This window comes from Myripristis murdjan, chromosome 19, assembly GCF_902150065.1.
Source record: "Myripristis murdjan chromosome 19, fMyrMur1.1, whole genome shotgun sequence".
Classification (NCBI taxonomy): Eukaryota; Metazoa; Chordata; class Actinopteri; order Holocentriformes; family Holocentridae; genus Myripristis; species Myripristis murdjan.
Genome location: NC_043998.1, coordinates 11,487,501 through 11,503,567, shown reverse-complemented (window position 1 = coordinate 11,503,567; position 16,067 = coordinate 11,487,501). Strand labels below are relative to the sequence as shown.

Genomic DNA, 16,067 nt, shown 5'->3' with positions numbered 1-16,067 from the left:
TCTTCTCGACTTACTGGTCTGCAACAAGATCGTCCAACAAAGTCTTAAGTAAGAAAGGATATGTTCAAGTGTGGAGAATGTCTAGAGAGTGCCACGATGTGACCTCTAAATGATTTAGCATGTGTAGCAAGGATGGCTGGGAATTGCTTTAACAACAGCTTGACCTTTCCACTGTTGCAGACAGAGAGGATGAGAAGGCCACTGCAAAATAAATAAATAAATACCTGTCTTAATAAACCATTTAGTCTCTTATTCAACTTAAAATCCTGTTTTTTGTAAAACAAGATTCTAAAAAATCTCCCAGTGGGAAGAGATAATGCTACATATATAAATATGCTGAAACAATGCAAAATAAGGCAGATCAGCCCACTAGTATCAAGACACTTGAGTCAAGAAAATTCTGGAAACAATTATTATATTTTTTCATTATTATTATTTAATATTATTTAATATTTATTATTTTAGGAAAAACAAGATCTTAACACTAAATATGAGACTAAATGACATGTTTAGGTGGAGATTTTTTGCAGTAAATGAGAGAATTAGTGTTTCTGATAGGAAAGATGAATGAACATGAGTACAGGACAGCAGAGAAAGTGAGATAAGGAATGAAAGCATGTGAGGAAAAGGGAATGACAGAGACGTTTGGAGCAAGTGGCCTCAAGTAGTGTTTCTGAGCGTGTGTGTGTGCGTGTGAGCGTGTGAGCGTGTGTGTGTGTGTGCATTATGTGCAGTTAACTTCACCTCCAAGCTGCAGCTGCCAAAGGATCATGGAATGTTTATGGGTTTGTTTTGAAGTGCTTGCGCACACGCACAACTACACCCCACTTCCCCTAACCCCTATCCCCGCTCCACCCCACCACCCACCCAAATTAGGCTCAGCGGGTATAACTGAACACTGTTGAGGGCCATTTTTCAATTCATTAACACATCAAAGCCTCACTAGTGCTCTGCAAAAACACTCACTAATTGTTATCTGTTGGAGGAAAAAAAAAAAAACAGATGCCTTTTGCCAGGGAATGGAGTCACTTGGTATGAAGTATATCAGTAAAGGAAACTGTGATATCAGGGTGAATGCTGGGTCTTTATAAATAAAGGGCGCGCAAACCTGATTTCCAATGTTGTGGAGCTCAAATAACAAATAAAAGTCTGGAGGCTCGTCAAAAAGAGGGATGCTGAGACAAAAATGCAGAGGGGGCTGAGGGAGAGAAGGAACAAACACACTGCCACACTGTAAAAATCTCCTTGTTTTCCACGTGTTTTAAGAAAAGCAAGATTTTTAACACTGATTATGAGAATAAATGACTTGTTAAGATGGAGATTTTTTGCGGTGGGAAAATACAATACCAGTTGTGTTGTGTTTTTTTTTTGTCAAATTCAACGGTGGCTCATGCAAATGTTGGGTGGATGCCTGCTCTGAGTGTTGTGCTCTCAGCTGACATCCTCCTCAAGAAGTTTACATGCACGCACCCAGTTTGTGATCCACCCTGTGCTTTCTCCAAAAAAAAAGGAGGAGGAAATAAGTGAATATTTCATATAATGTGAAATGTCCGAAGGAAAGCATCACGCCGCTCTATTTTTGGCTGACATAGCAGGTGTCTCAACAAGTCAACGTGCTCACAGACTGGTCTGTCAAGCGTGCTATGACAAATTGCCCCATAAAGGCTGCGCTCCACAAATAAAATGCAACTGTGTTCATGGAGTGCACTGCCTCTCCATTCCCCTCCATATGTCAGGGATAAATCTAACCTCATTTTTCCTTCAGCTCGACCTAAGCCAAGCCAGTAAGCACAGCCAATTGATTTTGGATGCCTGTGCAAAACCCAAATCCCATGGCTAAAATTGGTCCTTGAAAATTGGAGGGCCGCTCTCCCACCACCACCTTTCCCCTCTTGGCCCAGGCCTCAGTCCAGACCTGCTGCAGCCCCCCTGGGTGCCCTCCGCCTGGCCAAACAGGCTCTGTTATGTGGGCCCCTGCCATTCTGTGTGTGGTGTGTATGGTGTGTATGTGTGTATGAGTGTGTGTGTTTGGGCTGAGTTCCGCCTGGCTGCTCCAGCCACCTGCTCAGGGCACCGAGGGGAACACCCGGTTAATTAGCTCCTCATTAGAGCCAAGGCAGTGTACAGCGTAGACAAGCACACACACACACACACACACCAGACACTGCTGCATGAAGAACAAGCAAACTTACACAAATGACAACCATCGGGTAACAAAGTACACTAAAAAAAATCACGAGTGAGAATCAAACAGATGTAAACACCAGTGGGTCCATGCAGTCTAATGAGCTGTGGACAAGAAGCTGAGAAAAAGATTTAGGGGCTCTAACTGGAAACTACAGCAGACTGCAGCTTTACTGCATGCTTTAGAATAGATGAAACATGCTACTATATATGCAGCCTAGCAGTTCCTACTGTTTTATCAAAGCCACTGTAGGCCTCTTTCTCTCTTAGACATGCACACACACAGACACACACACACACACACCTTCACATATCCTTCTCATAGCTCTGACAGCACGTCTCAGCCCTGCACTCCCTCACCCTCCCTCCGCTGGTTTCTGTGGTTAGCCTCACGCCGTGGGCTTAAGAGCAAGCCCTTGGGAGTACTTTTGAACAGAGAGAGTCCCCTTAATTCCTCTCCCACTCCTCCACTGTGCTTGGCCCCTCTCTTTTTCACTCTCCCTCCCTTGTTCCTCTCACTTTCACTGACCCCCCCGCCCCCCCCATCCCCGCTATTCTCTCACATACATTCACTAGTTATCTCTCCCTCTCTCTCTTCCATGTCCATCCCTTCCTCCTCCTTTCTCTCCCTGGATGGCATCGGGCAGGGGAAGATTTTAACGAGATTAGGCTGGAGGGTTGCCAGGTTGGGGGGGGGGGCCCTGGTGTCAGTGCAGAGTTGAGTCCTTAGCTCTGTTCCCTCTCTCTGGTCCACTTCACTCCCCCACATCTAAACATTGTTATCTCTGTACCCCCCTTCACTGTCACTCTCTTGCTCTTTTTCCAGAGGAAATAACCAGCGGTCCTGAAGGCCGGCAGAAGACTTGCAGACGCACAATCGAATTACAGTGGCGACTGGGTTAAAATATGAGGTTAAAAAAAAAAAAAATTACTTTTGTCTCTGCTATGACATTTGGCATAAAGAACCATGATGTCGACTCCCGGGGATGCAATGTGATGCCTGGGTTGGTGTAGAAATAGAGAGTGACAGATGGAACATACTGTGTAAAATCACCGCTGTGGCCACAGATGAGGGTAGAGGCGGTTAAGGGAAACCAAGCGCTCATATGGTATGTTTGCTAATGACCACTCATCATTTTAAAGCCATCATATATCACATAACATATGTGATGCAGGTTTGTAATGACATGTGAATGTATGAAAAGTCAGCACTGCCAGTTGTTTTCAATAAGCAGATTTTCATTCAAATTTGCATTCACAAAGGAGGTTGTTTCTGTTACTTCCTGAGTCTGAGAGTTTGCTTTTTAAGACACATCTCACAGCATATGCAATAGGTTATTAATATGTTATTTAGCTGTAAATCAGTTTCATCCATCGATTTTTTTTCAATCATCCATCCATTTCAGTCCAACTCAGAATGGCTAAAATACAAAAAAAAATTAAAAAATTAAAAAAAATAAGTTAAATGCTGCTGATTATTATTAAAACATTTAAGAGATGACATTATAAGGTCACCTTACAACTTCCCTTGCTATCTGATTATGTACAAGTTGCAGAATAAGGAGACCAACTGTGGTGTGAGAATGTGAAAAATGAACTTGTTTAATAAAAGCTGATAACAGGCAGACAGTGTTACACTGCCAGAGGGTATCATGTTACTTGTGGAAGTCACAGGAACAGTGAGATACCAATATGCCAACATCCAGAGGGAGTCAACCTGCTCAGCATACTCCAGTTTAGTGCTAAAGATGTTTTTAAGTTTATGTTTATGTCAGCATAGTTGGAGAACTCAGGGCTCGTTCTCCTCCCATCAGAAGAAGCCATGTGTTGTCATGTGTTTTTGTGCGGCATGAAAAACAACTTCCAAAGACTTGAAATTGTCTGAGCTAGATAATCCTTAACAGTAAACATTAAGCTTTAATTTGGTTTTCCTGTTTCATAACTTCACTGTGCCCAAGCTGAGTGTTTGCTATGTTTGAGAAGCGATGGAATTCTCTGCATGAGAACAGGCCCTCAAAAATGTCACTTTACAAACTGTAAATGTACTTTACAAACTTTACAAACTGTAAATGTACTTTACAAACATTGTCACATCCATGTTTTCTTATTCGGGGCTTTGCTGGGACAACATCTGGGTTTGGCACCGTGAAGTTTGAATTTAACAAACAGAAACAAGTAAAAAAAGATGTCATTACATATGGCATGCTTGAAAAACAACTGGCTGAGATGTAAGTTTCCCTTTTTCTCCTATTCTCTTTTAACTGCATCCCTTTGGATTGATGAACTTCTTTGTCTGCTTTGGGACTGCAAAGGTGATGTTTGGAGCTGTGGAAAGATGAGCAGAAGTGGGTTGGCTGCTCCCAGTGGAGCTGGTCCATAAGGAGAGGCAGAGGGATGAAGATTCTGCTCCACATTTCTTTGTACTATTCACACCAGACCCGTGTGTTCACAGACTGTAACAGACAGCAACTACAGGATGCTGGCGAAACACTCATATGCTTCCATGCGTGCACAAACACACTCCATCCATACACTCCACATGATTTTAGGCAGCATGAACCTAACTGATCAGCAAGACAGTCTGTCATCCACAGACAGCAAAAACGCAGCTTCACAAATTCAAAGACAGTAGAAAAATAATGATTGCACTATTCAAAAACTGACAGACAGATTGTGGAGACGCTGTCCAGAAGCTGCTGAGTTTTCCTCCACACAACTTCTGGATCTTTCTGCCACCAGCAACACTGTCTGGCTTCCCAAAACCGCATACCGTATTTTCTCAGAAACGTTCTAAAAGGCAAAAGAGCACAGAGGCTTTTAACAGCATAAAGAGAGTCAAAGTGTTACCAAAATGCAAGGCATTCAATAACAGGGGCAAAACCCAACCTCAGCAAAAAGGATAAATATATCAAGTAAAAGAAGAGGCAGCACACAGTAAAACTTCCCAGCAGCGACTAAATCTGACACCGGCGGAGGTCAGCGACTTTGACAAGAATCAATTACACTAGGAGAGAAAGAGGGAGAGAACACCGGCAGTGATGGGCACCTTGGTTGGTGATTGCTACCATCTGTGGGAGAGAGTCGATGGGGGTCTGGGAGAGCAGGCGGGCAGGCACACTGTAGCTGCAGCAGTTTGCTTTGGCACCCGGATGAAAAGCTGCATCTCAAATTGCACTGCTAGATTACATGTGGCTCTAAGACATGTACGAATGCATGGAGATGCACGTGCATACACAAACACACACACACACACACACACACACACACACACACACACACACACACACACACTTGGCCGCAGGCTTTCACAGAGCATTTCCTCAGGATCCAACATCTTAACCCAGCTGACATTAATGCTGTTATTTGACACTTTGCTGTCCTAAACATTGTTTCATCATGTCCCCTACTTGCCAGGAAAGCTTTATGGGTGGCTTCACAGAACAAGAAACGCATCAATCCCTCATCGGTCGATTGAATCCTTTTGTGGATTGGCCAAGGACCAAAGTTGCAATACTGACAGAGGGAATAAAAACAGTGCAAAGCTACAAATCAATCTAACCAAAGAACACAGTGTTGCTCGTTGTCTTAGCCAGATATGTGAAAGCTCTCTTGACACACAAACACACACACACACACACACACACACACACAAACACACTTTGCGCTTGTCGACCTCGGCGTGCCTTAGCCCCTCCATCTCACGCTAACAACCCCAAAGGCATCATTTCATAGGACTGCTGATTTTAGAACAACATTCCTCGCCCATGTAATTATTTGAAAGCACAGGAGGTTTTCTTTCTTTTTTTTTTTTAATGCTACCCTCCTCCCTCTCTCTCTCTCTCTTATAACGCCCTCCTGCACTCCAACCCCCCATCCCACCTCTCCTGCTCATTTGGGTGTCACGCTGTAAGTAATTGAAGTGCCGGTTCCCTGCTAGCCTCCAGCGACAAGCGGCGTAGGTGGATGGGTGAGGGGGTGTGGGTCTTTAAGTCACTTAGCAAAGGCAGGAACATGGCACATACATGTAATAACAACAACACGGCCCTGGCTTTTTTCAAATTCAGTCTGTATTTGACATCTGGCTGAGATTCACATCACGTTGCCCTCTAGGGCCGGGTACAGGAATTTCACCTGACCAAGGTGGACAACATGAGGCTGCTGTGCTGTGTCCTGCTGGGCTGAAATATCAGGGCTCAACGTGAAAAATATCTATGGCTGTCAGCTGAGTTTGACTTTGTTCTACCCAATCACGAAAAACGAACCAAGCTGATGCAAAGTAATTATTTTACACGGAGTGCTGGTGCAGAGCTGGAACAACAGCACACGCATCCTGCTGCTTTCCAAGTGTTTGATTGAAGAACTATAAATTGTGTTGTTGCTCAAGTTGTCTAAATCATGGAACCTCGCAACTTGAGCCTAGTTTCATGTGTGGGGTGTGTGTGAGAGAGAGTAAGAATGAGGTCATTTCTCGATCAGCAGCCCTAAAAAGTGTCTTGATGAATCTGTTGCGCGACTGGAACATAGGCCTGACCTCTGCTTGCCCTTGCCAGGAGACGTGGAGGGAAAAAACGCTGTGAAAGGATGGAGCGCTGTTTTGAAATTCTAATCAGCATCACATAACCATCTGCCCCTTGTCAGAGAGGGACTCTGAGAGAGGGAGAGAGAGAGAGACAGAGGGAGAGAGACAGCGAGAGAGAGAGAAAAGAAAGAAAGAGAAATAGAAAGAGAGAGTTTGAGCCCCTGTGGTCTTCAGAGTTTCCACAGCTCTGTTCAGATCTGAGGGCTTAGTCCGAGCCCTGTTCCTAAGCGTGTGTTCCTAGCTGGCCTCTTCCTCTGACACACACACACACACACACACACACCACACACACACCTCTGTTAGATTGCACTGCTCTCCCCAAGAAACCCATCTGTCAATGTCCCTTTAATTCCAACTAATATTTTCCAAAAAACAGAGGCTGAACCCACCAAAACCGGCCCTCACATAAGATTTGGACAGGCTGGCAACACGGCTCAAAACTTCAAAATCTGTCTGTGCTCTGATTCGTCTTCTTCCTCGGTACAAGCCACCACCTAATTCGAACAGGGCTTAGTTAGAATGGAGACACTATTTAATAACATTTATTACGTAAGAAATCTTTGAAGCATTTGTAGGAATTTCCTTTGGTTGATGACATGGATTGATGTATGATGGGAGTCTACAATGAATGGCTGAATGTGCGAATGATTTGATTTCAAAGGGAACTCCCTTTCTTGAAAAGAAACAAAACGCAAAATAAATGGCCACTTGATCTGCCATACCTCTCATTCCCCACTGGACTCAATATGTCAATTTTCCTACACCACACCCGAATGCTTCACCAGAGCAGATCCACCCAGCACTATTACTAACCCCGGTTCACCTGCATTTCTGACGAAAACAGCCCAAGTGGCCGTTCATATAACCTTCTCATGACCTCTGTGTGTAATGCTATGAACGGAAACTGGTGTGCTTGGTGCAACACTGGGAGCAGAGCTGGCACAGCTGGTCCATTAGCGATGGATGGTGTCTGGCCCTGGGCTCATAGTGTCCCAGAGCGGTACTCTGGACTTCCTGCAGGCTGGGCCCAAATGAGAGAAAGGAAGGGCTGGAGAATAGAGCAGCTTGGTGCAACTGCCAAAACAGGGCCAAGATGGCAAGTGAGACAGCCAAGAGTAGAGAGCTGCTACACCACCATAAATTGTCATCTAGTCAGAATGTCACATTGCCACTGACTCTGTAAGAGGCCTCTTCATCTTATATAATGACTTTGGCAGACTCTATTAAGGCATGATATACTGACTCACAATTTTAAGTCAACATAAAAGTATCTACATTATGGCATCAATTATGCCAACAAAAAAGCTAATACTCCATCACTACCCATAACCAAACAACTCTTATCCATCTGTTCCCTCATTCTCTCCTCTGGCTGAAACTCTCAGCAGATAAATCACAGCTTTTTCCATCATGTCTCCCTCAACACAAACAGACGTGTTCCTTTACGAGGCTGCAGTCTCTGACTACTAGAGCAGGGATTTGTAAACCAATGTCTTCAGGCAGGATTCATAGCGAGGAAGGCAGCAGATGGGCGTGTGTGTGCATGGCTTGTGTCTGGAGATGGTGCGTGAGCTTGCCAAGAGCCCAGACAGTAATCTTAGTGAGGCGCATGTCAAACATTAGCAAGACCCATGAACAATCAAACAGGCCCGTAAGAGACAGCTTACTCAGTGTGCACTGCTGTGCTTAAGACTCAAGTCAAGATTGGGAAATTGAGAGGAAAGTAATCTTTTAATCCAACTAAGCAATAATGTTTAATGTGGAGGAATATAGGCCTCGAGGCACATCATTTCTTCCTGAATGAACACATCTGATTTATTTGAAATATTTGTAAAGGTAAAATGTTGTCTCACAGGGGTTATGCGATACAGTTCATTACAGCATAGTAATTGTTAACTTTCAAATAAGGGTGGAAGGCAGCAATTGATTGGGCTCTACATTTACTCACCTATTTTGCCATCCTTCTGAATTCCTCATTACTGACAAACCAAGTCCCCGTCAGCTTAGCCTTGTCATCACCCCACAAAGGATCATGACCTCAGCCTGGGCCCCTCAGACACTCCCTCCAACCCAAACGCCCAGGGGCCTAAAGGAAAGCTCTTGTGACACCAAAGGGACTCCTCAGCTCTGTAACTTGCCACTCTCACACACTTGCCCAGTCTAAACACTTACACCTCAGCTGCACTTCAGGCAGAGCTGCCACAGTGGCATCCCTCAGGGCTCGTAGTGCAGCCCACTGCCTTTGTTTTTTACACTGTGCCAAAAAGAAAAGCCAGCTGAGAAACCAACAAAGGGAGGGAACATTTTAAGAATGGGCTTCAATATCCACTTGGGAACCTTTTAAAAGGCTCTCCTGCTATGCTGAGAATATTTTGGAACCCGCTCTATGATGAAGAAATACCTCAGTAAGCTATAAAGAGGCTTTTGGAATGTGGAACTGGGGACGACTGGGACTGACTTTTGGCGTGTCCGGATGTGTGATCAGGTATAGCGTGCAACATGCAATAGGTTTTAACTGCCCTGTATCAGCAATGGGATTAGGTCATCAGAATTGGCTGGTGGAGGCGCGCTGTTTAGTCCAGGAGTAATGGATGGAAGTGACATATCAATCCCACTGAGAAGAGATCTCCAGGAAGCGGGTGGAACATTTTGGAAACAGCTACGGGACAAGGCAAAGGGGGAGCGTGCAGAAATAAGAGAAAGAAAACACTGAGGGATTTACAGGATATTGTTGTGGAAGGGGCTAAGTGTGTTTGTGTGGGGGCAGAGGGGAGGGGTCGAGGGGAGATGAGAGAAGCAATGTAAGGTAGTGATGGGGTGGAGGGGTTTCAGAGGACACAGTGAGGGAGGGCTGAAACGGAGCCGTTCGCTGGCCAGCCCAGTGCTTGAATAGCTTTGCTCTTCTGGCTCCGTCACTCTCTGTCCCCCTTAAACAGATCTGGCACTGTTCAATGCTGAATATGATTTCAGGCCAGCTCACTGGGCAATTACAACATGTTAGAAAAATATACACTGTTTTTCAATGTTCTACTCACGCTTTTTTCTCTCGGCCTGTAATTTTATTTTGTTACGGGTAAAGGTTAAGAAGAGGACAGTGGCTTCTAATATGGTTTTATTTTCCTACGCTAACAAATTTTTATGACAGGCAAAATTGACCTGAATTAGGTTCCGCCTATGTCCATTTAAACTAACACAGAAACACTGAAAAAATTCTCCACCAATGAAACTGTTAAAAACACATGCTGTCATTTTACTTTGGTCATATTGCTGCTGTCATATTTCTAAAATCTTTACACAATCCTGAAACTGATATAAGGGCTAAATATTACATCAGAAATTTATGCTCAATTTATCATACAACAGGCCTAATCCAGTACAAAGCTAATCCCTTTACATTAATAAAAAGTCAAAGAAATTGCTGTAATTTTACTTGGCAAGCTTTCAGAGCATGTCTGGATTACTTTTTTTCTGTGCATGTCTCGAGGTAAAGGCAATCACTGCCAAATAACATTCTTGGATGACTTAGCCACAGCAGTGTGCCAATGACTCGAGCTGTTGTCATCCACTGTTTAGACTTGTTCATGAGGGAGAGGGTTTTTTTTCATACACAAGTCCAGAAAACATGATTTTGTTGAGTGCAAGAGGCCTGTTGCAATATTGAGGAACAGTAAATAGAAGCTTTGCTCTTAAGGTCTGATGGGAAATGTGGGGCAGGGACGGGCATGTGTTTTGAGAACGGTTGCCAAGTTTGCCGGCACAACCCCTATATGCTACCAAAACCTTGACAATTCTTCAGCTGTATAAATATAAAGTCATCCGGTTTATCCTGGCAACATTCACATTTATTCTTATGGCAGTCAGACATGGGACATCAAAGTCTCCCCCTCTCCCTCTCTCTCTCTTTCTCTCTCTTTCTCTCTCTCTCTCTCTCTCTCTCTCTCTCTCTGCTATTCACTACAATCTGGATTACAATATCACACATCCATCTGTATTGCGACATATTTCCAATTATTAGGAGACTTTCTGAGCTGAGAGCTAAGTGTTTGTGTTGAATCTGTCTCACTTCACTGATGGGTGTGCAACAGGGCTCAATCCCCTGTCTCACGCACATTCCCTCATTAGGAATTCTGAGATGCATTGAAGAGCTTGTCACAGGGAGAGAATACCTCCTTCATTCATAAGGAGGGGAGAGGGAATGGAGCAAGGAAGCAAGCAAAAGAGGGAGAGGGTGGCATGATCAGAGGAGTTTCAACAGAATGAACTTGCCTCTTGGTCACATGACATTTTGCATGCTCTTTTCATGGTGACCGCTGAGACAATGTGAAGACCGCTGAATGATATTGCTATAATAAGCTGATTGTGCCAAACAAAAAATAAAGACGCCGGCATTCATCTCTGTGAGACTAAATGTTCCAAACAACTTTGAGTAATGATTTATGATGCAATACTAGAGACAAATACCAGACACATTAAAGCTACGGAGCCGTCATTTTCTGGTCTCCTTTTAGAAAATGTGCTGTGGTAAAAAGGTGACGTTCTCAGAAATGACTGAAATGCAGCAGCCGTTACTGAAAGTACAGTGAAGACTATTTCACAGCACACTAGGAGCAACAAGATTAAAGCAAATAAACAATGACAGAGGGAGGGAAAGACTTACGTAGACACTCATTGGCTTCACGTGCGCTGGCCCTCTGCCATGGTCGGTCATAATGGAAGGGCTTGCAGCGGTCACATTCAGGTCCCTCTGTGTTGTGCTTGCAGTCGCACACCAGTTTGCCTTCCTTGTCTTTCAGGCAGCGTGAGGCATGCCCATTGCATTTACACCTCCCGCCCACCTGGAAGTCCCCCACTGCGTAGAAATAGGCTGGCAGCGTCGATGACACTGCCATGGGGTCATCATCCCTCCCCCCGCTGTTGCTTCCGGCCCCCAGTCCCAGTTCTCGGGGCAGCTGGGGCCTGCTGAAGACCACACGGATGTCAGTGACAGTCACCCAGTCCTGGAGGACAGGGCTGTTGTCGAAGTCCTTGCCAGAGGGACGTCCGTCCAGCGTGCTGAAAGCGATGAGGCCTCCAGAAAGTGGGTAGAGGTCAGTGTGGCCGTCTGTGCATAGTGCCTCCTGTTCATTCTGCTTGGTGATAGCTGCCTTGTTGGGCCGGTTGTACATTCGCCGGCATTGTGAGGAGTAGAACTGGTAGGGCATCCAGGTCTTGCCATAGTCCATGCTCTTATATATCGCCAGGGACTCGGGTCGCGGTGAGCAGAACTGCAAACTGACATAGGTGATCTCAAACTTTTTCCCCAATGACAGGGTGAGCGTCACGTTATGTGGTGAGGCGTGCAAGTTCTCTGACTGCCAGCATGTGAGGTTGTGGGCTGAGTTTAGATCAGTGAGGTAGGAGGCGGGGTGGGCACGGCGGGGGTCGGCTGCATCACAGATGTGGCACGTGCGCACAGAAGGCCGATCGTCACCTCGCTCCACCACACTGCAGGAACGGGACGGCGGCCGACCGCAGACGCTCGACACCGTCACTTCCTTGCCGAAGGCAGCGTTGATGAACTCAGGGATGCAGCGGCGGGCAGCACCTGTGTCGTCATAGCAAGGGTCCGGAGGGGTCTGCTGCCCTGCGAAGGGATTGGTGGCGCTGTGGGCGGAGGCTGAGCACACCAGGAGGCACAGGCCCAGCAGGCACCTCCAGGGTTCCCTCATCCTGCTCAGAGAGCTCGTGGGCAAATGTGTGTCTGTGTTTCTCTATGTGTGAGTGTATATGTGTGTATATCAGAACAAATGTGTGTGTGTGTGTGTGTGTGTGTGTGTGTGTGTGGATGTGTGTATGTATGTGCGGATGTGTAAGCGTGTATGTCTGTGTGTATGTGTGTGTGTGTATGTGTGTGTGTGTGTATGTGTGTGTGTGTGTGTGTGTGTGTGTGTGTGTGTGTGTGTGTGTGTGTGTGTGTGTGTGTGTGTGTGTGCTTATGTGCTGAGCCAATGGAAGGTCAGTGTCTGAGCTCAGTGACCCTTTACTTCAGGCTGACAAATCCCTTTCCTGTAAAACAGTGGCAAAAAAGTGAGAGGTAAGTGCCATGAGCTTAAGTTTACCATAAAAGGATATCAGATTTATAATACTGGTTGCAAGAGACATTACTATACAAATACCGAGTTGGTACATTTCCCTCAATGGTATAGAGGAAAATGCAATTCAGGCAGGCTTTTGCACTCGCGCTTTTGCATCAAATGAATGTTTTCACTTAGTAAAGTCTGAAAAAAGGGTCAGACAGTCAAACAGAGGGCCCAAGAAAAAGGAAGTCATCATTTAAAGAGAGACATTAGTGGCTGCAAGTGGCTGCATCCTGAATATCAATGCTGGCCACTCATTCAGGACTTCCATTCATTTCAAAACTGGCCAGGCATTCTGATCATGTATGAGCCGTGCGGCAGAAGTCACCCTATAATCCTTGGTTATGCAGGAAAGCAGTGGACCACATGTGACCTTGGCCAATCCCACTGTTTTAGGAGTTCAAGACTGTTGGTGAAAAAAAAAAAAAAAAAGCGATTATATATACAGAGCCATAGTATTAATTTGGGGTACTGTTGTTCCTTGTTTTCTGCAGTTTTGAATTTGACAGAAAAACAACTGTTGCTATACCAGTATGAGACAGTACCGACCTGGAAAGCACAGTTGTTATTTTCACCATTCACTGAACCAGAAAATTCACCAAAAGTGACACCTATTTGAAGATTATAGATTTCAATAGAAGAGCCAGAACTTAAAGGGCCCATTGAAGCTATTCTTAATCTCAGGGTCAAGATGGTACCTGGGTGACATCATTCATACAGCTAGACACGGGGGCCTCTCAGTCCCAAAGAGAAAAAGATTGAGGGGCAGAGAGAGAAGGCGGTGGAAAGGAGACGGAGAAAGAGATGTATATGGCCCGGGGCTTTTCGTTCTCTAATCCCTTCTTACTTCCCTGGGTGTTAAAGCTAGGAGGACCCCCACTTTCAAAAAAGACAGCTGAGGGGTTGAGAAGGCACCCCAACCCTCTTTGCAAGGAATTTATTAAATTACAATGAATCACACCCACCTCCTCCCGCCCCCCACTCTCTCTCTTCTTGTGCTCCTCTCCTACAACATCCCTCTTCTCCTTCATAGAACAAAAGGCCGCCTCTGTGTCCACTTGAGTCGACTGAGGAAGGCAGACGGGCGGATTTAAAAGGAGTCGGAAAAACAAAAGTTCTGTTCTTTTCTTGTGTGAGGGGTCCAAAGCTAGCAACTCTCAGAAAACTAAAGAAAGAGCCCAGTGGACTGGTAAATAGGGCCACTCTTCTCTGCTCAAGTACTTAAGCCTGGCCATTTGGCCTCTCCTCAAGCCCAGAGTCAGTGTTAAAGAAAGAGTGTGTGAGGGAATTGTCTGGAGCAGAAAGACAGTGAGGGATAAAATCCTGATAAGTGGAAGTAAAATAGTTTCTGATGTCTATCATAGACCTTTCCACATTACTGCACATAAATTAAAGATTTCTTTTCTCGCTGACAAAGCAAGAAACTGCCACCTCCCTCATTTTGAACTTGGACTCAGTGAGGCATTACATAAATATATCTCTCCCTTCACGTCTGGCTCTGAGGTAGCCACTTCCAAAGCCAATACAGCACCATCCAGAAGCAATTTACAACCTTAAATAAAATAGAACAAAACAAAACAAAAAAACATGATATAATAAAATCATATAGCTCTTGTAAAATGTAATGTATGATAAGTGGAGTGCAGGGAAACAGCCTGTTCATAAATGATTTGGCCCTGGAGTGAAAGTGGGCCTGGCCAGGACGGATGAGGACATTGATCAATGGCAAGTGTCTGTGGACGAGAAGGTTAAAGTGGGCATGCAGGCGGGGGTTCATCAGCTAAGGCAGTCCATCAAAAGGCCGGCCATGGTGGAGCTGGCGGGCCCCTCACCCACTGGGGAGGAGGGCACAGAGAGGCGGCTGATAGAATTAGCAACTCATTAGCATCTGGGCCCTGCTTCCATTAGAGAAAAGGAGAAGGTGGGGAGGGTTTGAAGAAAAGAAAAAAGGTTCAAATTAACTAGGGAGTGAGAGTAAAATACTTTGACAGGTTGAGGAAGAAAGAAAAACAGAGATAGGTGTGGAAAAGAGATGGAAAGGGGGAATTATAAAGATAGAGGAATTGATGGGCATACTGTTGAATGAGTAGACAAAAGTTTGAGAAGTTTGAGAAATGAGGACCAGCCAGAAAACATGCAAGACAGACACAAGGGAGGATTAGCAGACAAAATGTCAGAAACATGAAATTTGGTATGTGGTAAGGGAAAAGAGGGACACACAAGAAGGGGAAGGAAATGGAGAGGAGAGCAACAGTGATAAAGCAGAAATGACCTGAGGGAGGGCGAGCGAGGACAGAGATGAATGGGAGCAGTAGGAGAGAGAGGGAAAGTGACAGAGATGGAGAGAGGGAGTCGAGGGAAGGACATAAAAAATGAGAGAGAGGCAAAGAGAGAGAGAGGGAGACAGAGGGGGGAGACAGATTAAGGTGCAGGACTGCATCGGTCTGTGTCTGGACTCTGGATGACTAAATATGGTGCGGTCCGTGTGCAGCCGGGCCTGCTGGGAGATTCTTCCAGGGTCTGGTGCTGTCAGGCGTGTCTGGCAGATGAGCGTGTAGGTTAAACAGAGAGAGAACAGTGACATGGCTGTTTAATTCCACTACTTATGCCCTCTGAAATAGACCCAAGCTTTGTAGCTAGTGTTAACAGTTTGTTCTGAAAAACACGCTTACAGCTTTTCTCTGGTAAAAGTCTGGTCTTTATTAAAGACTTCAGGCTTATTCTATATCTCTGTAAAAAGGGCACAAATGTGAGCCAATTCCACAAAATTCTTTGCCAAGATGTCAGCTCAGTGGTGTAGCTGTCTGACCTTTGCAATGCTCAGTAAGATTCTGTTTCAGCAAGAAATTCTCTGCTTTCAGCATTGACAGTGTGTTTAACAAGCCGCAAGTTCCCCTCAGTGGGGGCAGACATTGTCTTTCATTAAATGTGGTTGAAGCAGCAGCAGCTGTAGGCGTATGCCACTGTCTTTATGAAGAAGGCAATGGATACCACACAGAATCGCTGGGCCAGCATGCACCAGCGACAGCATTTTCAGCAAACTACTGAGCAGAGGTTAAAGTCTTACAAAAATTCAAGCGAGAGATTTAAAGTTGGATTTGACCCTCCAGCATGCGCACTTACCACCATCTGTTATTGTAAAAGACAAACTCTCCATGTGGCAGCGAAACAGCCATTTCCAAGTGAAT

At 45.2% G+C, this 16,067-nt stretch overlaps 1 protein-coding gene across 1 annotated transcript in view; it reads right to left on the bottom strand.

The window, feature by feature from the left end:
• Nucleotides 1-12,471, bottom strand: part of ntn2 (netrin 2) — a 31,437-nt gene extending 18,966 nt beyond the window's left edge. Inside the window, exon 1 of the mRNA XM_030078723.1 lies at nucleotides 11,421-12,471. Within this exon, the coding sequence (XP_029934583.1) occupies nucleotides 11,421-12,471 (1,051 nt within the window). The remainder of the gene's footprint in view (nucleotides 1-11,420) is intronic.
• Between the last annotated feature and the right edge of the window lie 3,596 nt (nucleotides 12,472-16,067).